The following is a 27,852-nucleotide window of genomic DNA, read 5'->3' on the forward strand; positions in this document are numbered from 1 at the left end:
AATGATTAAGATTTAGATATGAAATTATTCTAAATTATTTCCAAGTATTCATAAATCTATCAACAGTGTTTGGAGTTCCTTTTTCATACTTTTTTCTAATCCAATTTCGTAAAGTTTTTTCTTCAATTAAATAATTGTCACTATTTTTATTTTCATAGATAGAGGCTGCTATTACTTATAATTATGAAAGAACTAGTATACCTTCTTATTATTAGTTTATTCTGCATTCATTTTTTCCCTTAAGAATTCTTTTAAAATTGATTTTTAGATTCTGAAAAACTGTCAACTGTGACTGCAAACTACTTTTTAACGTAGAAAATGTTCCGATATAACTTCTTTAAAAAGAGAAGAAAAAAAGTTATTCTGATAGAACTGATTTTGTTTTAAAATAGAAAAGAAAATTTTCTAATGTAACTTATTTTGTTTACGGAGATAAAAAGTATTGATATGACTTACTGAGTTGAAGGAAGAAAAAAAACTTCGTAAAGAGAGCAGTAATTTTTGAGCAAACGATTTTTTAAATATAGATTTTCGATGCAATTTTCCCTTGACAATTTTGTTTTTGAAACAAAATTATACATTTTGAAGTATGACTTAAGCATTAAGTTATTCAATGACAAAATTTTAAAGCTTAATCTATTTGAAACAAAAACAATTTCAGTTTTTATTTTACGATCTGGAAAAGCAAAAGAGCTACTTCTAAATACGAGTGAATTATTCATTCCGCGATAAAATCAATTTTATTCTCCATTCCTCCTAACAAGCAATATGAAAAATAAATAATGCAAAAATTAAAGTTTTAAGATTATTCGGAAAAAAGTTCAAAATTAAGACGTTTACCAACTCTATGTAATGAAATGAAGTATGCAAAAAACATTATCTTTTTAGTATAAAAAAGTTCAGTATGTCTTACTTTAATAAAATAATACTTGCATTCTATTTAGTTTAAAAATATACATAAGTTTCCGAAAAGAAGTCTTTAGCGGTTTATGAGAAATCATTCGTGTAAGAATATATTTTTTAAAGTTTGAGAATACAAGCAAAGCTTAAATATGTTATGAGTATACTCTTAACGTTCTTTTCCTTAAGAAGCTCAATAATTGGAACTTTAACATACTGTTGATTGAATTCGAAGTACTAGAATAAATCTAACCGCGCGCAAAAACGTATGATTTTTGGAGATATTTCTTAAAGAGTGATGAAATTTATTTTTTTTAGAATAAAATAAGCACCAGAGCACGAGAATAAATCAAATCTTTCATAGAAACATATGTTTTTTTTAAAGATATTTCTTAAAGGGTTGTGAAATTTATTTTAGTTTTTAAATTTTTAGAATGAAAAACAGATTTTATACAGTGATGGACCAAAATACAAAAACTTGCATTATTCTATTTTTTATTCTCAAATAAACTGTTCGACCAAAATAAGTAATAACTATTTGTATTAAATAATTATTACTTATTAACATAAAGTATTAACTAACCATCTTTTTACCGGATGGCGAGTCAATATTTTCAGGAACTTAATATACTACTAAAGTTCTCATACTATATTATTCGATGACAGGAAACTCTCTGCGATTTATTATTTACTTGTTGAAATTTATTGCTTCTGTTTTTAATGTTTTTGACCTCTACTTGACTTGTAGAGATTATTGATCCGCTGCCTAGTGATAACACTCCTTTAGTGAGTTTCTTCAACAAAAAAATAAATAAATAAACAAATAAAGACTGATTTGGGGTTTACGATTTTGAAGAGCCCCAGCGGTTTCAGTTTTCTTTCTTTTTAAAATTTTCCCGTCAAACTTAGTTTACAACTCCATTTAATCAGCTTACACTTATCGTTCATCGTTTTGCACAGTATAAATCAACTAGTTTTGAAACATTAAACCTTACATTTGTTCAACACCCTCTGTCGATAGAATATTTCTAACATAACTGTTGTCGAAGAATTGGTTATAAATGATTCTAATCGTTGTTCCACTTGCGTAAATTAGAGTTTATTTCTTCTGAATCCCAAAGATATGTCCCTTGGGAAAAAGATCGCCTGAACGCGGTTAAGGAACGCAGAGATAATCCACTCCTTCATTGTCCATCCATTTCATTTCGATGAAGTTAAAGGTTTTTCTTTCGCTTCGTCGGAAAAATAGGTCGGGATGTGTCGTCCTTCTATGCCGTGTTCTTTGACACCCCGACCTTAATGTTTCCTGCTACTGTCGGATGCCACGACTTAATGATCCTGTTCCGAGAATTAATAAGGTAGGAGATGTCGATTTCTTTCTACCAGCTGTTGAAAGAAATGTTGTAGTTTAGTGGGATGTGAATAAAGCTTCTTTTTTTGTGTGTGGATTTTTTTTCTTCTTCCTACTAGGGATTATTTTTTGTGTGAAATTACGACCGCATTACCTTTATTGCTTTTAGTATTGGAATTAATCGACATTGTATGCAGTATTAACACTGAGCGTTCGGGGTAATTTATATTAATATTAAACGCTGTGTCCTTTTACTAATATTTTTGGCTGCTCGATTGATGTAAGGAAAAGCATATACGCTTTTAGGGAATCAATATCGCCTATGCGTTCTATGGTAAAATGGCGACTTAGATGTGTTTAACTGCTTCAAATATTTAACAAGTGTTTAAAGCTGTTTTTTGACGTTTCTGTCGTAACATAAAATACCACTTTTTTTGAGAATAATAAATTAGTGTTGGTTTTCAACAATTATATATTACTGTTTGTTCAAGTTAAGCCTGTCTTTAGTCAGCGCCCTATGTGCTTATTTTGAAAATGACACAAAATACAATATGAAGAAAAGTCTAGGGTTTGGTTTTTACTGGTAAAAACAATGGAGAAAGTGGGGGAAAAATCTGGTAAATACTATTAACCCATGTTTATTTATTTACAGATATAAATAATGGTTCATTATTCATAACTGATTGGAATGTATATTTTTTTCATATTATAGCACAGTGGTTACCAACTGGCGGCCCGCGAGCCACATCCGTCCAGCCAAGCCTTTTTTTGTGGCCCGCGAGCTAAAATATATTAGTTGTAATTTTTTGCGGACAATTTTCGTAAAAAATCTATATGGATTTAAAGTACTTTTATTTGTTAAAAAAAGAAAATAATTTCTTCGTTTCTGTGAAATTAAACATACCAACGGTGCAAAAAAAAAATTTCTCAGGTAAAAATCTAATTCTTATTTTAATTTGTAATTCAATACTTTTGTTTTGTACAACTTGATAAGAATCTGACTGTAATATTTAATGTTCCTTCAAACATAAGAGTCCTATATAAAATGTTGATAAAGTTGGGGTCTGCCATTCGACTGATGTTTTTATTTGCGGCCCTCGGCCTCATGTAAGTTGGAAACCCCTGTTATAGCAAATATCAATATTTGTAATATAATATACATGTAGATATATATGTATATCAGCAAGTAACAAACCATTGGACAAGTTATATGATGTAAGCTATTATCGAAATTGTAAAACTAATTATTTACGTAACCAGGTGAGGCAAATCTTCTCACTATTAAAAACATAGAAAACTGATATATTTATTAGATTTTCAATATGAGCCAATAACCATTAATTAAAAATTAAAATCATATTTACGAATTACGTCGCTGTATTATATCATTGTATACCATAATTTTATTACAGCTGTATTTACATACAGAAAATAACTGAATAACCGGAAAGCTCATATAAGCAGAATTAAAGAATTTTATGAAAAATAATTTTAATAATTTTTTTGCTTTCTTTACAAAAGAATAATTGGATTATTAAATAATATATAGTAGTGATAAGGGTACAGTAAAATAAAGATTTATCTTACTTTTTGTCATTTATTTTTATAAAATTAGATTGGGGAAAATAAATTATTTTGCTTATTTCTCTTAGTATGTGCATTTTTAAGATCAAAATTTTCCAAAATAATCATTTTTATGCATAAGTTTTTATGTAATAAGTTTTCAAAAATCAGAAGAACAATAAAAATGAATATCAATGATGTGTACTTTAAAAATTAAGATGAAAATGTTATTATAAAGTCAGAAGACCAGACCATTGACAATACATAAATACACAAATACTTTATTTTAACCAAAAGTTAGGTTAAGTTTTTAAATCAATATATCATAAACATTAAAAAAAATATCTGTTGCAAAAACAGGCCTCGTAGTGGTTCAAACAGAAAATCAACAGAAAATAACACCAAAAAGAGAAGAAAAAAAAGACTCGACAAAATCAAGACAATTTTAGGGCAGAATATTCTTTAAAAAAATAGAGCAAGGAGAAAAATTAACTTAGGTGTTTGGTTTTGTAAATTATAACTATCTGAAAAGTTATAATTTATAGTCTGCTTAAGGAAACCTTTTTTTCCTCAACTTTATAAAAAATGATAGACTAAAATTTTATTCCTAAAATTTAATAAACTTTTTTTTATTATTTCGGAATGACCTTATTCTATAAAAAAATGTTTCTTAGTTTCAATTATATTTTACATTTAGAGTACTGAAAAACTCACCAAACTTTAAAAAAAAAATAATCTTTGTCTCAAGTGTAAGGCACTTAGACATTTTAATTTAGTTTAGTTTTATTTAGTTTAATTCTATTTTATTTACTTTTTTGAGAAAGAGCTTAAAAAAAAACACAGTTAACTGAATCTGCGATTTTCTCTGATTGGTATAAGTTTATGAAATTCGGTTTCAAGAATAGTTATTTTATTTTTAAATTAAATTAAGTAAAAAAAAATTGAAAGTTTATTCTTTCAATAAATATATAAAGATAAACATATTCCGTAATGGTTGCAGTTACTTCGTATACATAAGATTCTTTCGAAATATTATTATGTTATTACAAAAAAAAAATTCAAAATATTCATTTAATGTCCGATAGTTCCAGAGTTATGGGTTGCTAGATTGGAAGACTTAAAATTAAATGAATCCCTTTATGATTTATTTTATCTATTTCACTTGTAAGACACTATTAATTATTACACCGCGGTTGCAATGTACTGCTTCACATGTTTAATGATTTCTTCGATATATTATAACACTTTACAGAACAAAAATACGACCAAAAAAAAAAGAAAAAAGACCTACAATAATAAATTTACTATTTACTTTTTTTAAAGCACTGAAAATTTATTGCAATTGATACAAGTGTAAGATGCAAATTTATCTCATAGTGTAACAAAATATTCTTTTTTTTATTTTTAACAGTAAAAAAACTATTTCTTATATCTTTATTTTATTCAACTATGGAAAAGAAACATTTTAATTTGCATTCAAAAATAAAAACTAGCGATTCCATGGTGATTTGTTCTAAATTCTGGTAGCTTTTTTTGAGACGATTAATGAGATATACTATAGTATATCCAATTAATGAAACAGTGAAATGCACAATGTTTTAATTATTTTGTAATTTTATCTTTTCTCATAAATATTTAGATAGCCAACGTGAATTACAAAACAGCGAACAAGTGAAATGTGAGATTTTTCATAGTTTTGTTTCATCTATTGTATTTTATTTATATATTTTGTTGAAATTTTTTTATATTTCTATTGAAAAGAATAAGAGATTTAAGTAAAGTTAGTTAAAGCATGATTTCGAGGTAATAAAATTTTTTTTAGCAAGAATAAATATCAAATTGTGTTTTAAATTTAACAAAAGAACTATTGTTATTTCGCATTTTTACAATTGTTTTTCCTTATCGGCTTCTTAAGCCTAAATATTTTAATTTAAAAGAAAATATATCATAATATCCTTATGGTTAATACTCTGGTGATATATCACTAGATAAGATGCAACAAAACCAATGATACCAACTGTAAAGGGTTGAAAATACTTGTCAAAACAACTTTCATCATGCAATTTGGAGCTGGGAAGCAAAGGGCGATCCTTAAAAGAGCAACTTCTCTGGCAGGATTAGGCGAAACTGTCTGGATATTTCCTATCCGAACTGATAGATTGGTTGTGGTGGGCTTGTTTCTTGGACTCAGTGATCTCCTGATATGTCTGTTCTGGACTTTCTCTTGAAAGGCAAATGAAAAACATAGTTTTTGACATGTCCATAAAAACACTAGAGGTCATTGTAGACGGCAGTTGTGACTGTGAGTCTTTCAACGTTTGTGTGATTTGTTGCACTGCCGATGCGAAGCTTTTATTGCAGCAGCTTCACTGCAAAAACTTTTGGTGTTTAGTTGCCACATTTTTTGGTGTTGAGGTGAACTAAAATGTTTTACAACGCTTGTAGTCACATTTTTTACTGTTATTTTTGTTTACTGGCAACGCATATTTCATGCGAATTAGAATCAATTTTATGGTTTCATTGCAAAAACATTCTGTTTAAAAAAAAACAAGCACATTTTTTTTGTAATATATTCGTACTAATTCTTTCCAACAATTGTTATTTCGACAATTTCATTTATTTTTTCCACGATATAGCTTCTGTACTTAATGTATTTAGCTCCAAAAATGGTTGCAATAGTACACCAGCGTTTTTTACAGAGCGTGTCACTTGTTTGAGCATCTGTTGCAAACTTTTCGATAATAGACTCTTTGTTTTTTTATTATTCGTTTTAATTGCATTCTCCATTTTTACCTAGTAGTCGCCTTAACGCTGTTCGTCCTTTGATTTCTGACCCGGCAACGATATTTTCCCAATCCAGCGGGCTTTAAAAACATGTTCTTTTCATGGCATTTCCTTACATAAAAATTAAAAGAAAAAAAACAAAGAGAAAAATTTGATTTTTATTTATTTATTTATTTTTTGAAGTTCAGGTAAAAAAAAATTTAAGAAAATAGAGCTTGTATCATAACTGTGACCAAATACAGCCAAGAAGAAAAACTCAAATAGCGAGAGAGCTGATGGATTGTAAATTAGCGACCCAACATTGTATGGTAGAAGAAATTCGTTTCGGCAAGTTCTGCCCCCTTCCCCACAAGTATTACTCTTAATTTTATTACACCCCATAACTGTATACATTTAGCTCAATCGCAATAGGTTTATTTTTAGACAATAATTTTTAAGGCTACTGCAGTTGCGAAAATCGATCTAGTTACTCTTTCTCTTAGTTGTATTATGTTAAAATTCTGACTTTTCTTTTGGATTATTTTTTAAAACTCTGCTGTATAAAGGCTTATTTTACAATGTGAATTTGTCTTAGATTAGTTAATTCTAATTTTAATATTAATGACTCTTTTTGTAAAACCAGAAATAACTAAAACAAAATTGATGTAAGTATTGAACCTTAAAAAAAAATCAAAGAAAACGTTCGAAAGATATTTTTCCGAAAGTGGAAAAGTCATTTTATTAAACATTCTTTTTAAATTTTAACTAACATATACTGAATAGTTATGAACATAACTTAACGAGTTCGGAGTAAATATATATATATATACACCATTTATTGAAACCATATTGCGCCAGACGTCTCCTTCCAGACACTATGTTAAAGCTTCCTGTCTAATAAAAGGACTTCGCTGGATAAAGCGATAAGTACTGTTTTTTTTTCTAAAGTAATGTAACAGTAGAAAAATCTTTTAGTCTCTTGAAACTAACTCACTGACCCATTTGTGTAGTAAGTTTGTTTTATTGCTTTTTAGTACTTTGCAAAAAATTGATTTTTAAAATAAATGCTCGTTTTAATTTCTATCGATCATTATTTAGGATTTCAAAACATACATTAAAGATGCGGTAAAATAGTTCAAACTCTACCGAATTCCAGAATAACGCACTTAATGAAATATCGATGATGGAATAACTAGTGTTTGATTAAACAGGGTTGACAATGTAACATCAAAGATGTAGCTGAGGGGAAACGCCTACCATTTACTGAATTTTCGATAAAATCCCGTTTGTCAATTTGAAGCATTTCATTTCTGGTAAAAAGAATGTTTATAGTAAAATTTGATTATTTCTGTCAATTTTTTAACCCTTTATGTATCGACGGACTTATCCCACTAATTATTTCAATACAGCGTTAGAACGGAATAAAATATCAATCGGAACCTGTCTGTTCCTGTAATATGACTTTCCCTTTATTCACTAGTTGACAACATACGATTATTTTAAGTTGAATTTCACATGTGGAAATATTTAGCTATTGAAAGCTTATTTCATTGGAGGACGACATTTTAGGATTCCTCTATTGTAATCTTCAATTATCTGCTTTCTCTCTAGGTCAATTTTTAAGTAAGTTTTTCATATTTTTTTATTGTTTCGTCAACTTTTTCAACCAGTTAAAAATATTAAACGGTTAATTGAAATTTTTATGATATGGTGTAAGTTTCTTATTAAATATTTTTAGAAAAATTGAGAAATGATATGGAAAAAGATGAGATTATATATTAGAAAATAATTGTTCGTTACCGCAAGTAAAAATATTTTCCAGAAACTCCGGAAATTAAGTAGTAGTTTGAAGTATATATGTAGAGGGCGGATTGTTGTGAAAGTCTTTGATATATATTTTTAAAAACGTTATAAAAAAAAGTGAAATAAAACGCGTACGTAGATCAAGGGTCAACATAAATTTCTAACTTATTAAAGGAATACGGATTAACATTCAAATTTTTCTTGATTTAAATCTTCAAGAATTCGCATTGAAAAAATATATTAATAATTTAAACATATAGGTAAAAACTTTACAATTAAAAATATTCCTAAATTAATTGGAATCCAACACAAGAAACTATCAGATTAGTCTTTATAAAGCATAAATGCCCTACAAATTGTTTTGTAAAAACATTATAACCGCAAGATGTTACGTTTTCGCTACAACTGTAGTCTGAATGAGTTATGTGAGGAAAAAATATTTCATCAACTCTGAAAAATCATTATTGATGTCAGTAAAAATAAAGAAGTAATTAAAATCGATAAATATATCGATATAGCTTAAAGGCTGATTCAGTGGCGAATGGGTGCATTGAATAAAGAGGCCATATTTGATAGCAAACGAATTTAACAGTAGTAAAAAAAATAACAAGCAATATGATAGTACGATATCTGTTAAACTTTCCAATAAACATTCTTAACCGGTCCGGTCCCTGCCACACAAGTAATGCATACAGAATTAGTATGACTGGTTACAACGCCCTCTGTTGATCAGGTAGAAATTCCTAACAAAGATTGGTCCTGTGGAATGGCAAAAGCATTCCAAGTCCCACTTAGATAAATAAAGCTAGTTTTTAATGATTTTTATATTTTCTTTGCTCTTCCCAAAGGTTTTATTAAAATATTACGGTATATTGAATATAATCTATATATATATATATATACTTCTCTTATGTGGCACCATAAATTCGGATATTTTTTTATAGGCAGCACTATAATGAATTATTCTTTATTTCGTTAGATTGTCTTAAGTAATGATTTAGTAGAGTTAAATTAGTTAAAGTATTTATTTAGATTCACTTTATTATGTTGTCTGAAGTAATAATTTAAGTAGAGTTGAATAGCTAGTTATACGTTAAGTATTTGTTTGGAATGATTTTGTATTTCTATCCAAGAAAAAACTTAGTTACGAAGAAATTATGTTGATATATTTGGGATGGATAAAATTTTAATATTTCTGCTGTCTACTATTCTAAAATGTCCCGATCTCATACTTATGGTAGTTTGTGTGATTTCGTGGATATTAAAGATTTTAAATTATTACTAAAATTCAATACATAGACTACATTGTAGACGTCTCTTGAAAATAGTAAAAAGTAAAGCCAAAGTACTTCGCTGGCAAAGTCGCGGGACAACAGCTAGACGGTGAAAAAAAAATTGGTGAAAATATTGTTTAAAACTAATCAAGGTGTTAGGATTGAAGGAGATTTTGAAAAATTAGAATATTTACTACAAGATAATTTTGAAAGGTGACCAAGTTCGCCAAAAAGGGCTAGTACACTGATGTTTGTCTACAATATGAAGTTGTAATAAAATGTTGTAATAAATCAAAATAATCCAAAACAATTCGAATGGAACATAATTTTTCACTACAAAGTATATATAAATTTATCTATATTGAGTAAATATATGCTAGATAATTCTTCGCACTGCAAAATAGAGTTCAATGGATTTTACTTTAACTTCTTCATACTTCAACAAAACAGAATAAAATAAAATAGCGATAAATGCGATATTTCTCAATCTTCTCTCTCTATATATAGATATATGCGTGCTCCGCCGCACAGTAAATTTTCTAGACAAAGTGACAGATTACAATTTTTTTTTTTTACGTATTACGTACAAAGTAGGGTTCATTATTGACCCCGCGAAAAGGCGAAGCTTTTAATTTTTAATTATATTCTGTGCTATATTATAATAATTCTCAACGTTGTAAGAAAAAATACAGTGACTAATCAGAAAGAACAACGCTTAAAAAAAAGTGTTTTTTTCCCCTTTTAGTAACTATGAATTGAAAATTGAAGCTTGGTCTATAATGGAAGCAGGAGACTGAAAAAGATGAGACATTGTGAAAGCTAAACTACTTTAAAATTCCATCTCAAGAAATTTTCTAAAGTTCTATTTTATTTCTGATAATCAATAGTTTTATCTATTTCCCCCTTAACTGCCGTGTTTCGTCAGAAACAGTTCGGTTAATTCTTTTTCCTACTCATCTCTATAATTGCAGTCATTTCACATCATTTACTGGACAAACAAGAACCAGTTAACCAGGGGTATGGATGGTCACAGCTGGTACACTCCTAACCCTTTCTTAGCTGTCACTGATCATAAACTCACCAGTCCCCTCAGGCAGGCAAGGTCGCTCAAGAGGAACGCTGTTTCGATCCGGTGACGCCCCATTCTAGGGCTCTAACGAGACCACCTGCCGCCCCTGCTTATCTCTCAATAATGGAGACGGAAATGGAGAGCTACTGTAATTTTCTAAGGGAATTTCGTCGTTCCCCTCTGCTGCTAAAAGATATTGTCATATTTTCCGTCGTTCTGTTGGAAAATGGCTGAGGGGGGAGTCATTTCGAACTTCATAAGTTAGGGAAGTAATAGATAGCTGGAAATTTATTCGGAACAATTCAAATTTAGAAATGGCTTTGTTAAGTTGCATTTTTATCTTTTGTGGTGAAAGTTAATTTTGGAGAATTTCTGTTGTGGCTTATTCACTTTAAGTTCTCTTTATGGCAGTGTGAAGAGTGTGAAATTTACAGTTGGATAAAACTTTGCCATTCGGGGTGTTCTCTAAACATCGTCCTAAATTTATATACTATTTATAATTCGCTTACAACTGNGCATCCTTGAACTCCGCATCCTTGAACTCCGCATCCTTGAACTCCGCATCCTTGAACTCCGCATCCTTGAACTCCGCATCCTTGAACTCCGCATCCTTGAACTCCGCATCCTTGAACTCCGCATCCTTGAACTCCGCATCCTTGAACTCCGCATCCTTGAACTCCGCATCCTTGAACTCCGCATCCTTGAACTCCGCATCCTTGAACTCCGCATCCTTGAACTCCGCATCCTTGAACTCCGCATCCTTGAACTCCGCATCCTTGAACTCCGCATCCTTGAACTCCGCATCCTTGAACTCCGCATCCTTGAACTCCGCATCCTTGAACTCCGCATCCTTGAACTCCGCATCCTTGAACTCCGCATCCTTGAACTCCGCATCCTTGAACTCCGCATCCTTGAACTCCGCATCCTTGAACTCCGCATCCTTGAACTCCGCATCCTTGAACTCCGCATCCTTGAACTCCGCATCCTTGAACTCCGCATCCTTGAACTCCGCATCCTTGAACTCCGCATCCTTGAACTCCGCATCCTTGAACTCCGCATCCTTGAACTCCGCATCCTTGAACTCCGCATCCTTGAACTCCGCATCCTTGAACTCCGCATCCTTGAACTCCGCATCCTTGAACTCCGCATCCTTGAACTCCGCATCCTTGAACTCCGCATCCTTGAACTCCGCATCCTTGAACTCCGCATCCTTGAACTCCGCATCCTTGAACTCCGCATCCTTGAACTCCGCATCCTTGAACTCCGCATCCTTGAACTCCGCATCCTTGAACTCCGCATCCTTGAACTCCGCATCCTTGAACTCCGCATCCTTGAACTCCGCATCCTTGAACTCCGCATCCTTGAACTCCGCATCCTTGAACTCCGCATCCTTGAACTCCGCATCCTTGAACTCCGCATCCTTGAACTCCGCATCCTTGAACTCCGCATCCTTGAACTCCGCATCCTTGAACTCCGCATCCTTGAACTCCGCATCCTTGAACTCCGCATCCTTGAACTCCGCATCCTTGAACTCCGCATCCTTGAACTCCGCATCCTTGAACTCCGCATCCTTGAACTCCGCATCCTTGAACTCCGCATCCTTGAACTCCGCATCCTTGCACTTTTGAACTTCATCCAGAATACTAGAGAAATCCTGAATCAAACATCAAACATTAGGACAAACTAGCCTTCGTGGTGGACCTTCTGAGGGAACTAACCCACATTTGCGTTACACGGAGTGTAAAAACTCTCAACCTCCCACGGTTAGCCTAACAGCATGGGAATTCTAATCTGTGATCCGCCTATCACTGAGGATATATTACGTCAGCACTGTGGCCGGTACGAGCCGGGAGCAAACTTCGTATCAACCAGCCACCGCTGGGATTCGAACCTGCATCTCCTTTTTGTAGGCAAACGCTCTATCCTCTGAGCCACCACGGTTCTGTTTAGAATCCTTGTTAAGAATAAAATTGAAAAAATAAGCAGATGCTCTCTAAATCTAAAGAATCAATATTGGGAATGGAGAGATTTCAAAAATCCAAATTATTTGTGCGAGTAAACAAAAAAAAAGCGATTACAAGAAACACTTTCGAGTTTTAGCAGGCAATAAGTTAAGTTTTGATGCTTTATAACCGTCTTCATTAGCCATTTGTGAGATTTCCGTTACATTGTTTTCCCTTTTTTTAAAATATTAATTCGTTATCCCTTATATGCGTACTTTATTTCAACTTTATTTTTAAGGATTCTAAAACTACGTTTGTTAAATTGAAAGAAAAGTTTATTACCTAATTCGACTTAATTATTTTATGTGTAAATTGGCTAACAGTTAATGAGGCTTTCATCTATTGTATTTACCGTCAATTTAGCAATCCCGCACGGAATTTCGAGATTGAAATTTACTCTTCCCACCGGATTGATTAATCTCAATGAAGCATTCCATTTAAACCTGGAATTAAATTAGTAAGCTGTATCTGACAACAGTCAGAAGCATAAAAAAAATACGAGCTTTAAACAATAGGAAATTTAATCTTCTGTAAAGTCAATACCTAGAGAATAATGAAAATTAAGTATACAATAAAAACGTATTTACAATTACATACCCTCCAACGCTTGAGCTTGTCGCGAAATATTTTTTGCATTAGTTGCGAACAAAAGCAAACATTTTATTTAAATTTAAAAAAATTTTTAATTTGAACATGACCATTTGATATTTGGACTTTTATTTTTACATCTGTTTAAAATATATGTATGTAGCAAATAATACTGTCTTGTAAATATCTACAGCATCCAAATACTTTTTTTATTAAAATGTCTCTACGTCTTCGTTACTTCCGTATGCCACAAAGGGGAAATATTTTCTGAAGCTATGAAAATTTTGTAGAAGTTTAAGGGTTAGTTATTCTTCGTAGTATTTATTTCTTTAACCAAAGAATACAGAAACGAGAAGTCCAGCTAGTCGAATATGTAATTAACTGCTCGAAACAGTATGCTGTACTAGAAAAACATACTCAGGTTTAGCAGAACATCATATATCCAGCGCATGCGCGTGCGAAAGAAAATGACTGTTAGGTGATACTCCACCTGTGTACCGGTTCTTGGGCAACTTTACGTGTATGATTGGATGCGCTGTTTCCCGCCAACCAACATTTTATTATTTCTTTTTATGTTGAAATGTGCTAGCTGATTTAATCAACGTGGATGTTAAAAATGTATTCTCAAAGAGATATCTTAATCAATCGTACACTGCCGTACAATTGGATAAAACGAGGTGAGTGCTTTAGATTGATTCCGAGAAAACTGGCTTTACAACTATTTTCCTTCTATTGCAAATGCTATGAATACTGAAATAGAATTTAAAAACAAAGAAAACAAAATATTTTTATTTATTTGCAATATACATATATGTATAGTGCGGCTTTCAGGAGAACTCCAAACACCAGTCTCGCGTCGTGGCGGGTACTATGGTTACGAGGAAAGGTCACTTCGAATAGGGGTGTGGTGAATAGCTTTGTCTTAATCTTAGCTTAGGTCTTCGTGAGTAAACCAATCGACACCTTCTTTCCCCCATTTTACTCCCATTAGAAATGTGTTTTCGCTTATTACCATAGCAGCAGACTGTCCCAGACTTTCAGTCTGGAGGAGTTCCCCGCAAAGCCGCACAATAGCTTACCATACAAAGATGCTAAATATATAAAAACCTCAATTTCGGATTTTTGTTGCTTACATTGATTTTTCAGTTGCACGGCAGTACAGTACTGTTTATCAATAGTGCAAAAATGCAGATAATACTTGGAGCAGGACAATTGTAAACAATAGGAAAACATGGAGAGACAAAATATCTGGCCACAAATAAAGTAAGATGAAAAGCTATGATAGAAGCGCTATACACCAATTCGGAGGGAAGAGGAATATGTATGTGTATAAAAATGCAGAACAAACCAACAATAATTAAAACTTCTCCTTCTCAACCCCAGTAGAGGTTGGAAGACGAGTGCAAATCTGTTTCCAGAAACTTTGCTGTTGTGCCCTTATATGTTTTTTTTAACCTTTATACACAGGGGCTGTACCAAACCTTGAAGGACTGGTTTACATTATGTCTATGGAAGCTAGCCTTCTTCCTTAATGTACTTTCTTTGCTGTAACTCTTTGACCCAAGTGGGACACCGGTGTCTCTTTTTATGTATATTTTTTCTGGCGCTCTAATTACAAGCAAAAATATAATATGTTTTTTTTTTAATTATAAGAAACAATGAAATAATTACTTTAAAAAAATCTGTTAGATTATCGGAATAATATTTGTAAATAATATAAAATCCAAAAAAAAGCAGTTATAAATTTTTTTTTTAATTCTTTTATTTATTAAATTTATCAATGATTTCGCAAATTAAATAAATTTCAAAGAGGAATAACTGTTTTTCTTAGATCTCAATAACTACAAATTAGTGTACATTTGAAAAATTATTGTTTGGAAGATTTTATCCTTATGCAGAGAAAGACACCGATGTTTCATGCTGTATTTCACAACCATAAATTATTAAAATGCTCAATATAACATTTTTCACTTATTTTGACCTAAATTAATACAAAATAATGTGAAATGGATGAAAAATGGGTTTAATAAAAATTATGCGCTAAAAGGTTAATGCGATTCCAAAAAATAGCAAATCAAGTAAAAAATAGTGATTCCAACGAGCCGTTTCTTAGTTAGTTCTGATTAAATTTTAGGGATGAATAACGCACTCAAAGAAAAGGCTCTGAATTTATGTAAGTATTCATACAAGCTTCGAGTACTCTACCTCGCGATGCACACCTTTCTATTAAAGACTCATTTCTTTTTTAATTAGATTTGTCAATTCCATTTTCATCATGTTTCTTTTTACTGAACTCAGATTTTTAAAAAAAATCATGCGATTTTGTATCGCTAACTTCGTTCATCTTTTAATGATATCTCTGGCCCATAATTTTCTTTCTCTCCATTTTCAAAATGCTTGCATTCATTTCCATCCTCATCTTCTGATTCGGAGACGAAAACAGTTATTTTTCTTTCCCCCAATGCCAGTCAGATTTTTTTATTTTGTTTGATTCACTTAACTTAGCTGCACTTTAGAGATTTAAAAATACTGTTGGAGTTGGTTCTCTGATCATTATATGCTGCAAATACTCATTCGTTCATCGCTGTTGAATGTTATTTGATTCAGAAACCAATAATGCATTTAAGTAATACATTATACATTTAAATGCAATAATGCATTTAAATATTGAAGAATTAACAAATTAATACCTCTGCGGGTGCTGAATTGTAGATTGGTTCAGGTAAAAATAACGATCTGTGGATGAATAAATGGATGTAAGAATGGGTCAGCACTATAAACAGCTGTGACGTGTGCGTGGCTCGTATTCGTGGAAAGTCGTATTCTTGACCATAGATGGCGCCACTGAAAAACAAACGCACCCTTTGCCTTAAATTCTCTTGGTTTCACTAAGCAGGCTTGCTGGTATTGGCCAGTGGCATTAGAAACAACAAATATTAAAGAATTCTTTAAGCTTATGAAATACAATCTTGCAAGATTGAGTAGATAAACATGTGCGATTAGTCCCGTGGGATTAGTACCGCAGACATCTGTGTGGGATACCATCTGATTTCCCTATCCTGCGGGACCGTGAGTGCATTCTCTACCGTCAGTGTATGAAATTCGGCAATACAAATGACTCGGTGCAACCATAGAGTAATGGGTGCAACGGTAACAAACTACGAGAGGAGGTAGAGTGCATCATGGAGATTGAAAAGTGCATAGCAACCCTTGTTCAGAAATGTCATCCTTGTTATGAACTAACTGTTCATGCTCATTTAAACTGTTTTAATTTTCTTACTTTTATAATTATTCTCTAAAACTGCATTAAAATATGCCCAGAAATAACTGTTTTATCTTAATTTACTGATTTAACCAACAAATTGCGAGTTTTGCTAGTTATTTGCCAAACTATAAATTATAATAGCTAAATCGGGTGAAAGTAGTTTTAGGCAAATTTTGTAAAAAATTATTATAATATAATTATTTTGTATAAATGCAATATAAAATTTGGATAATTTAGGTAAATAAACCTACCATTTCAAATGTACACGAACAGTTATTCCATAGTAGAAAAGCACCCTTAAAGGCGCTATATAATATTTAGGCAAAGTATATAATAGTACTTCTCATATTTCCTACTTTATCTAAAAACTTCATATGCCCTTTAGGCATCTCACACATTAATGAAAATATATATAGAAGATTAAAAAAATTGCCAAACTCGAACAGTTTATAGTAATTTATTTCGACCTGTAAAGTACATATAAAGCTTGTAGTACTCTTATTCGATATGTAAAGTACACAGAGTATTCTTCCCTTATGGTTTGTAGTAACCTAATTAGACTTGTAATGTGCATACTATTCACCTGTAATAGTTTGTTCCAGTTGATAATTTCTATGTGCATTATGAAGCATTTTATATCTGTAATGCCATATTTGTAAACCATTTATATTAATTTGTATGTTTTCTTTTACCGAAACCTATCTTTTAAATTTTGCTTTATTTCAATTTTTAGCTCTTTATTTACTCAACTATTACTATTACTTTTTAGCCCTTTATTTACTTTAAGTACTCAATTAATACTGAATTTCAACAAAATATGACTCTGTAGGATTAAGATAAACTGGTTGCATAACCTCATTACTTGTCAGGCATAGTATCTAGCACGGTTAAATTTTGTTACCTTGAGTATATATCTACCATTTTTACATTTAGTTTAGCTGTGCATAACTATCGTAAGCTTTTGTGTCATTAAACTGTACAAAAACTTATCAAGAAATAGAGACATTGACATTTTATAGCGTTTTTTGCGTCAATTATCAAACCATATTACTTAGAAATAAGGAAACTTTTTTTTTTGCCGAGCCAATTTTTAGGTTTTTGACTACTAATGTTCAACCACGTAGCCTTGTAATTTTGAACCCAATTCAGAAGAAAAGGGAGCTCCTGGATCAAGCATTGGGGGAGATTTGCCTTCGTGGAAGACTTTTTGATGGAACTAACCCGCATTTGCGTTACACGGAGAGGAAGACCACGAGAATGTCCCATGGTTCGTCCATGGAGGATATTTCACGCCAGCACTGTCGTCAGCGCAAGCCGGATGCGGAATTCGCATAGATCAACCATCGCTGGGATTCGAACCCGGTCCGCCTCATTGGATGGCAAACGCACTATCGCCTTAGTCATCGCGACTTAATCTGCACGATTAGTCAATAATTACACATTGGTCTTTACCAAAAAAAAATATTTTTATGTGTTTCGAAATGAATATTGCTGAGAAATCCTATTCCACAAAGAGTAATAAAAATAGTGCTTCGAAATTTCGTGTGAAGGTGACGAATTTTCTTTAGAATCTCACGTCATCAGTGTAAAGTTTCTTCAATAAAAATATTTTTTTAAATCTTTTGAAATTTGAGCATCGAATTCTTATGCTTTGAACTTAACAATAATAAACAGCACTCTTTCAACTGCTCGTCCACCGAAAGTGTAATTTGATAGTAAAGGCTTTTTTAGAAGCTTGAATCAATTGATCAATTTTTATGTGGAATAAATTTTATTTTTTTGCAATTCCTAGAAACTAGAGCAATTTTGAAATCCTAAACAGAATCATGTAATCCAATGAAGCGTTGATTTTCTACATATCACATTCCTAGCACGGGATTAGCTATTATATTAAACCTTTTCTGAAAATTAATAGAACATTTGAACCTTGTTATTGCTCATTTTTTTGTCTAAGGTTAATAAGGAAAGTTAAATAGGACCGATTAAAATAAAGTTCGAAACGAATCTAACTAGAATTTCCTTTATCTTTTTTACGTACAGATCTCAAAATGATCGGGTTGTCATGAAATAAAACACTATCTTAATGATTTGAGGGTTAACATAAATGTGCTTATTGTTACAGACAATATCTTAAAATACTAAGTTTTTTTTGTCGGATTTGAGTTCATGACCCTCAAAATATGAGGTGTAGTTGAAAACTGGAAAATATAGTTCAGTTTAGACAAGTCGAAACTTTATACCCCTTAACGATCGGTTAATTTTCAAGAAAACGGTCATAAAAGTCCCTATTTTGCCAAATACACGTATTTGATTGGTGCTGACATCTTGCTTAAAATAAACTATCTACAATTACCTTTAAAATATCCTGATACTGCCATCAGGTGTGTAAAATGAGAAAGAAAATATCCGGGCAGAGAAATGAATTAGTTTTATTCTTATTGGCGCGTTACTACTGAACACTCCAGCCCCGAAATTTCACGGGAGCGAGAAATAGAGGGCGAAACCTCACCCCGTCATTTTCACGGGAGCGAGAAGGAAGGGGTTAATGTTAATTTCATTTTTTGCGTGCTTCGTCAAATTTCCGGAACAAATGAAGCGAATCAAAAAAAATTTTACACACAATTATGAAACTATTCAAAGATCTGTCTCAAAAGATATTTTAACTACCAGTAGTTCACGACCAGTAGTAATAAAGCTATCTCAATGCTGAATTGATTTTGTATTTTGCATGTTTTTGATGTAAAATTAAAAGTAAAAGCTGTTGTGTATTGAAATCAAAGAGCGATCGGTCGNCAGCCGGTATCCAATGTAGAACTAACGAATCTCTGAAATTACATTTAAAAATTCATTTAAAAACAACGCTAAATTCTAAACTAATCAGAATCACGATTAAAATCTAAACCAATCAGAATCACGATTGGTTTTCAACAACGCCCAGCTTGGCGATCAATCGCGATCACAACTTGGCGGGGGCACCCTCAAGTATAGTCTACCCGCCGTTTCTTAGTTCTGATTAAATTTTAGTGATGAATAAAGCACGAAAAGAAAAGGTTCTAAATCCATGTCTGTATATAAGTATCCATGCAAGCGATGCACACCTTTCTATTAAAGACTCATTTCTTTTTTAATTAGACAGTCAATTCCATTTTCATCATGTTTCTTTTTACTGAACTCAGATTTTTAAAAAAAGTATGCGATTTTGTAACGCTAACTTCGTTCATCTTTTAATGATATTTCTGGCCCATCATTTTCTTCCTGTCATTTTTCAAAATGCTTGCTTTCATTTCCATCCTCATCTTCTGATTCGGAGACGAAAGCAGTTATTTTTCTTTCTACCAGTAATAGTTAGATTTTTTTATTTTGTTTGATTCGCTTAACTTAGTTGTACTTTAGAAATTTAAAAATACTGTTGGAGTTTGTTCTCTGATCATTATATGCTGCAAATACTCATTCGTTCTTCGCTGTTGAATGTTATTTGATTCAGAAACCAATAATCCATTTAAATAATGCGTTATACATTTAAATGCAATAATGCATTTAAATATTGAAGAATTAACAAATCAATACGTCTGAGGGTGCTGAATTGTAGATTGATCGTTCTCTGGTTCAGGTAAAAATAACGATCTGTGGATGAATAAATGGATGTAAGAATGGATCAGCACTAGAAACAGGCTGTGACGTGTATGTGGCTCATATTCCTGGAAAGTCGTATTCTTAGCCATAGATGGCGCCACTGAAAAGCAAGAAACGCACCCTCTGCCTTAAATTTCCTTGGTTTCACTAAGCAAGCTTGCTGGTATTGGCCAGTGGCATTAGAAACAACAAATATTAAAGAATTCTTTAAGCTTATGAAATACGATCTTGCGAGATTGAGTAGATAAACATGTGGGATTAGTACCGTGGACATCTGTGCGGGATGCCACCTGATTTCCCAATCCCGCGGGACCGTCAGCGCATTCTCTACCGTCAGTGTATGAAATTCGACAATACAAATGACTCTGTGCAACAGTAACAAACTAAGAGAGGAGGTAGAGTGCATAATAGAGATTGAAAAGTGCATAGCAGCCCTTGTTCAGAATCATACTTATTATGAAGTAGCTGATCATAATAAGTACTTAATTTCATGCTCATTTAAACTGGTTTAATTTTTTCACTTCATAATTATTCTCTAAAACTGCATTAAAATATGCCCAGAAATAACTGTTTTATCGTAATTTACTGATTTGACCAACAAATCATGAGTTTTGCTAGTTATTTGTCAAACTATAAATTATAATGGCTAATTCGGGATCTGAATGTAGTTTTAGACAAATTTTGCAAGATATGTAATATAAAATTTGGATGATTTAGGTAAATAAAAGTACCATTTCAAATGTGCACGAACCACAGCAGGAAAGAACCTTTACAGGCGCTATACTCATATAGTGTTTAGGCAAAGTATATAATAGTACTTCTCATATTTCCTACTTTATCTAAAAATTCCATATGCCCTTTAGGCATCTCACACATTGATGAAAATATATATAAAAAATTTAAAAAATTGCCAAACTCGAACAGTTTATAGTAATTTATTTCGACCTGTAAAGTACATATAAAGCTTGTAGTACTCTTATTCGATATGTAAAGTACACAGAGTATTCTTCCCTTATAGTTTGTAGTAACCTAATTAGACTTGTAATGTGCATACTATTCAACCGTTATAGTTTGTTCCAGTTGATAATTTCTATGTGCATTATGAAGCATTTTATAGCTGTAATTTTGCCATATTTGTAAACCATTTATATTAATTTGTATGTTTCCTTTTCCTTGTTTACTGAAACTTTTCTTTTAAATTTTGCTTTATTTCAATTTTTAGCCCTTTATTTTGGCAACTTTAAGTACTCAATTAATACTGAATTTTAACAAAATATGACTCTGAAAGATTAAAATAAACTGGTTGCATAACCTCAGTACTTGTCAGGCATAGTATCTAGCACGGTTAAATTTTGTTATCTTGAGTATATATGTAGCATTTTTACATTTAGTTTAGCGATGCATAACTACAGTAAGCTTTTGTGTCATTAAACTGTACAAAAACTTATCAAGAAATAGAGACATTGATATTTTGTAACGTTTTTTTGCGTCAATTATCAAACCATATTACTTAGAAATAAGGAAACTTTTTTTTTTACCGAGCCAATTTTTAGGTTTATGACTACTAATGTTCAACCATGTAGCCTTGTAATTTTGAACCCAATCCAGAAGAAAGGGGAATTCCTGGATCAAGCACTGGGGGAGATTTGCCTTCTTGGAAGACTTTTTGATGGAACTAACCCGCATTTGCGTTACATGGAGAGGAAGACCACGAGAACGTCCCATGGTTAGCCTGTCTGCAAGGGGACTCCGTCTACCACTGAGGATATTTCACGTCAGCACTGTCGTCGGCGCAAGCCGGATGTGGAATTCGCATAGACCAACCATCGTTGGGATTCGAACCTGGTCCACCACATTGGATGGAAAACGCATTATCGCCTTAGTCATCGCGACTAATCTGCACGATTAGTCAATAATTACACATTGGTCTTTACCAAAAAAAAATATTTTTATGTGTTTCGAAATGAATGTTGCCGAGAAATTCTATTCCACAAAGAGTAATAAAAATAGTGTTTCGAAATTTCGTGTGAAGGTGCCGAATTTTCTTTAGAATCTTACGCCATCAGTGTAAAGTTTCTTCAATTCAAATAATTTTTTTAAATCATGTGAAATTTGAGCATCGAATTTTTATGCTTTGAACTTAACAATAATAAACAGAATTCTTACAACTGCACGCCCACTAAAAATGTAATTTGATAGTAAAGGTTTTTTTAGAAGCTTGAATCGATTGATCAATTTTTATGTGGAATAAATTTTATTTTTTTGCAATTCCTAGAAACTAGAGCAATTTTGACATACTAAACAGAATCATGTAATCCAATGAAGCGTTGAGTTTCTACATATCACATTCCTAGCACATTCCTAGCTATTATATTAAACCTTTTCTGAAAATTAATAGAACATTTGAACCTTGTTATTGCTCATTTTTTGTCTGAGAATGATGACGGTTAGTTATAAAAATGTAGAAATATTCTATTGGACCGATTAAAATATAGTTCGAAACGAATCTAACTAGAATTTGCTTTATATAGGACTTTTCTTTTTTACGTACAGGCTGGCAAAATTATTATGTTGTTATGAACTAAAACACTATCTTAATGATTTGAGGGTTAAACGTAAATGGGCTCATTGTTACAGACAATATCTTAAAATACGAAATTTTTTTCGTCGGATTTTAGTTCTCGACCCTCAAAATATGAGGTGTAGTTGAAAACTGGAAAATTTAGTCCAGTTTAGACAAGTCGAAAATTTATACCCCTTAAAGATCGGTTAATTTTCAAGAAAACGGTCATAAAAGTGCCTATTTTGCCAAATACACGTATTTGATTAGTGCTGACATCTAGTTTAAAATAAACTATCTACAATTACCTTAAAACTATCCTGGTACTGCCATCTGTTGTGTAAAATGAGAAATAAAATGTCCGGGAAACAGAAATGAATTAGATTTATTATTATTGGCGCGTTACCACTGAACATTCCAGCCCGGAAATTTCACGGGAGCGAGAAATAGAGGGCGAAACCTCACCCCGTCATTTTCACGGGAGCGAGAAGGAAGGGGTTAATGTTAATTTCATTTTTTGCCTGCTTCGTCAAATTTCCGGAACAAATGAAGCGAATCAAAAAAAAATTTACACACAATTATGAAACTTATTCAAAGATCTGTCTCAAAAGATATTTTAACTTTTTTTCACGACCAGTAGTAATAAATCCAAGCTATCTAAATGCTGAATTTATTCTGTATTTTGCATGTTTTTGATGTAAAATTAAAAGTAAAAACTGTTGTGTATTGAAATCAAAGAGCGATCGGTCGTCAATTTTTTTCCTTCAAACGAAGCAATCTCAATTATCCGATGAGTCTGTAGTAGTACTACTAAACTTTCCTGTTCTGTAATTTTTTTAATAACAAGTGACGTTTTCATAGTTAAATCGTGGCCTTTCTCAATACAGAAGCCAATCAGGTTTGGCACACTCGCGTGACGTCGCTTTCAGGTATCCAGGAAGCGCGCTAAGGATTTCAAATTATTAGCCAGTATAGCCAAATATCGAAAGTATTCGCCATTTCGAAAGTCTTCGCCAAATGCAAATCCTAACAATTCTTCGTGATTAATTCTTTCCCATAGAAAACTATTTTACTGTAGTTTGTTTTAGGCTTATATTATTTGGACCCAATTCTAATTGGTTATGCGGCGCATCTCCCGAAAATTGCTGTAATCGAATAAAAAATACTGATCTGTTTAGAAAAATTAATTTTGGCGTAATTTTTATTCGTTTCCAGTGGAAAAAATCATTTGGCAATACTTTCGCCAAAATACAATTTTATTCGCCAAAAGTACGATTTTATCGTATTTGGCGAGGAGGCGAATGCTTAGTGCGGGCCCTGGATATTCAATGAACCCTGATTTAAATCTCATGGTTCGGCATAATCTCTTCACTTCTTCTCGAGTCGCAAATACCTAATTTCTGATTTCCTATTTGATTTTTAAATTACATGTTGATGAAAGATATGCGTATAAATATATAATAAAATGATATAAAATAATCGATATTCAATAAAAATTGGCATTTTCTTTGCATTAATTATAGTGTTTCATTTGTACTCGGCATAAGTTGCAATCACTGTTAGACCTTTGACTTCTGTTTTTTTATATCTGGTGTAAAGAAAAATTGCTTAGAAACTAGTAAAAATGTTTGAATGGGAAAATATGATATAGTGTGCATTAATTGTATTTTATGCAAGTTAATGAATTCGTAAATTTTGCTGCATTGTACCTCGTCTAACTACTTACGAAATGGGCGTATTATTTTTAAATAGTGACTCAGTAAAATAATTTCACTACCTTATTTTAGTTGTTTTTTTATTTTACTTTTCGATTACTATATGAACGTTAACTAACTTTACCATCATTTTATATAGCATGTATATTATTAGTTACTTATTCTGTCTGGTTTGAACAATCAAACAGTTCGATTTAAACGGTCATAATCTTTCAAATAATAGTTGCTTTACGGTTTAGTAATAGTTCAAGCCCAAATCACCGTCAAGTTCTTTTGCAAATCAATCCTTTAATTAAATCTTAATAACGACCAACTTTCCCACAAAAGTTGCAGGAAAAAAAAGTGGTTTCATTATAGAAAGTTACGAACTTTTATTCGATACTTATCGCTAATTAAGTTCTTGAAAGCTCCCTTTTCGCTTTAATTAGTTTTGAAAAATATGCTTATCTCTTAACTTTATTGGAATTTTAAGAACAGAAAAAGAAATGGGGTTTTTTTTTATACTTTAGCATTCAAAAGAAGGTCATTAAAAATTTAACATTACTCTTGGGAATTCGAATTTTTGATTTTAACGAAAGATGTTAATGTTTTTTTAGATGCAAGTTATTTAGATGTTCCGTTATTCAATTTCGCACAAGTTTTTGTTTTTAGCAGTTCATATATTTTAATAAGTTCAGCATATTTGAAATAAGTTTTTAATAAATTAAATCTAAAGTTTTATTAAGTTATTTTAACTTTTTTTTAGTTAATTCCACCAGGGCTAACATAATAGTTAGGTAACTCAATTGCTATCAAACTAGTTCTATCTTAATTATCATATTTCTGTGTTCTTTTTCTATGTATGCTGCATGAATTAACAATGTATTTATTTAGAACTGTTTTGTGTTTTGTTATGACTTTAAGAATGACCGAAACTTAATTCTTTTATAATTATGTTTAAAATTATAAACGAATAGATAGTTAAAATATTCTAGCTCCATCAATCAGGACTCCCATGATCTGGCGAAATAAGTGGTAGGTAAGATTTTTCAAGACTTAAGAAAAATGCTTAAATTTATCTTTCATTTGTGAATTCGAAATTATTCAAGAATTATTATTTGCACTCCTATATATTTCCTTTGAATTAAATATTCATTGATAGCTTAAGGCATCTACATATATCTCACTTTTGCTACCATTTTAAAAAAATTTCCAGACTGTGGGAACACTGATAATTTATAATTCTAAGATAAGAGTGTAATAATTAATCTTAATTTAGCTAATGTTCACCTTAGATGTGATAATTTATTAAATGCAATTAGAGTAAAATTTTGTAATTGTAATTAAACAATCGATGTGCTTTCATGACTGAACGTAACTGCCTTACAGAGATTTTTCACCAAATTGGGATGTTTCATAACCTGGCTGCCCCCTTTTATTCAATTTTATTTCAATTCTTCAATTTTAATTCTTGAACAGATCTAATGAATTGAGATCCCCATCCCCGTAAATGAACAGCATTTTTAAAGGCTGTTCCTTTTTCTTTTTTTTATTGTTTTTTTTTGTTCTATATGGACAATTGTGAACATATTAACTAATTAAGGAGTGCTTCATTTTGTTAATATTTAATAAGAGAATTTAGACCCTTTTTGGCTCAGGGAACAGAGCGTTCGCCTCTTAATGAGGTGACCGGGTTCGAATCCCAGCGATGGCTCGTCGAAACTAATTCTACACCCGGCTTGCTCCGACCACTGTGCTAATTTAAAATATCCTCAGTGGTAGACTGATCATGGGTTAGTCCCTTAGTCATCAAGTTAACCGTGGGAGGGTATTGTGGTTTTCCTCTCCATGTAACTCTAATGATGGTTAGTTCCATCAAAAAGTCCTCAGCGAAGGCTAGTTTGTCTCAATGCTTGATCCGGTAGTTCTTTTCTTTTGTCTTCTGGATTGGGTTCAAAATTACAAGGCTGCGGAGCTGAACAATGGTGGTCGTAAACTCAGAATTGAGTCTGCTGTTCAACGACGGTTGTAAAATAATATAAAATAAAATAATTAAAAGTTTTTCACCGTATTGTCATAAATAATTTTAATTTTGGTTATGTCCGACAGCTGAATTCTGGAGCTGAATCTAGTCTAGCTATGAATTAACTATACTTAAGCTGAAAATGAATAAAATAATCCGGATTATGGTTTTTGTTAAAATGGAAACTAAAAAAAACTGCTATAAACGTTTGAAAATGGTTATTTTGAAAACTATTTTTCTTTTTTAATTTAGTTCCCGTTATTTTGATTTAAAAAGCGCGATTAAAATTTTTAATTCTATTTCTTGAAAAATGCATGGCCTTTAACAATTAAATATTCTTATGAGAAAAAATTGCATTTATAAAAAAAACATTACCATTTCTTTATGTTTGGCATTTTAATGAAAATAACTTCTTCAAGGAACAATAAATAATGGATAATTAATTGGATCTTAATATAATGGCAGATTTCAATAAATGGTTTTTTTTTTTTCAAAGACAAACCATCCTAAATAAAAGGCCCAACTCTCGGAACCAAATTAACTCTTCCGTGGAAGTCCTTGTCTTTAGAAAACTTTTAGGGCAATGACTTCAAATTTCCGAGGGAAATATAAATTCTTCCCTCTCTCATTCTGAGTTTCGACACTGCAGAAAGAGCTTCAATGTAGGACTAAAACTATAGAGGTTTTGAATCTGATCCATTATTTGCGTTCTTATGTTATTCACCATTCATTCATAGCAGAAAGTAATAGCATATTTGGGCAAGAAAATGCATTCCACATTGTATAAATTATAATTACCATTTAATTTGTAATAAGCCTTTCTTAGTCTTCAAGTTTCTCCTGATTATTCATACCTGCCAACTTTCACTCTTTCCAAGAATGGATTTTTCAAGAGGTAGTGAAACAATGGGATACCTGCAAATGACATAGTGTGATTATCTCGATCCTGATTGGTTGTTGAACCGTGGCATTTGTTTACGTTGGCAACTGTTCTTTCCATTCTATTTCGAGTAAGCCAAGCCCGTCAAGTATCGAATCTCTTAAGTAAACACATTCTATATTTTTACACAAAGATTCTTTCACAAAGAGTTCGGTTCTATCACGATATATTTCTTACTTAACGCAAAGACAGGCACAAAGCCATGTAGAACATAAACAAACTAATTATACATCGAAGTTGCCAAGTACACAAAACAAAAATATATCACAGATACAATAAAATACATAAACAAATAATATATCTATGTTGAGTATAAGAAATAGACGAGAAAGCATTAGATTTCAACAAATTCGATGTGCGATACGGCGCTGTTTTTAACTTCACTTTAATTGACATTCTAAATTATGTGGAGAAACTTGAAAC

At 31.9% G+C, this 27,852-nt stretch overlaps 2 protein-coding genes across 3 annotated transcripts in view; one reads left to right on the forward strand and one right to left on the reverse strand.

Moving 5' to 3' along the window:
* The window catches only part of LOC107439155 (polypeptide N-acetylgalactosaminyltransferase 13), a 316,714-nt gene that overhangs the window by 195,738 nt on the left and 93,124 nt on the right, over positions 1-27,852 (forward strand). The gene's annotated exons all lie outside the window — the stretch shown is intronic.
* LOC122269584 (uncharacterized) lies at positions 11,218-27,489 on the reverse strand. The gene is made up of 2 exons (XM_043043421.2): positions 27,344-27,489; positions 11,218-12,352 (listed from the first exon to the last, which is right to left on the reverse strand). Exons 1-2 carry the CDS (start codon positions 27,487-27,489, stop codon positions 11,218-11,220), a joined length of 1,281 nt encoding a protein of 426 aa, XP_042899355.2.

Source organism: Parasteatoda tepidariorum, chromosome 5, assembly GCF_043381705.1.
Source record: "Parasteatoda tepidariorum isolate YZ-2023 chromosome 5, CAS_Ptep_4.0, whole genome shotgun sequence".
Classification (NCBI taxonomy): Eukaryota; Metazoa; Arthropoda; class Arachnida; order Araneae; family Theridiidae; genus Parasteatoda; species Parasteatoda tepidariorum.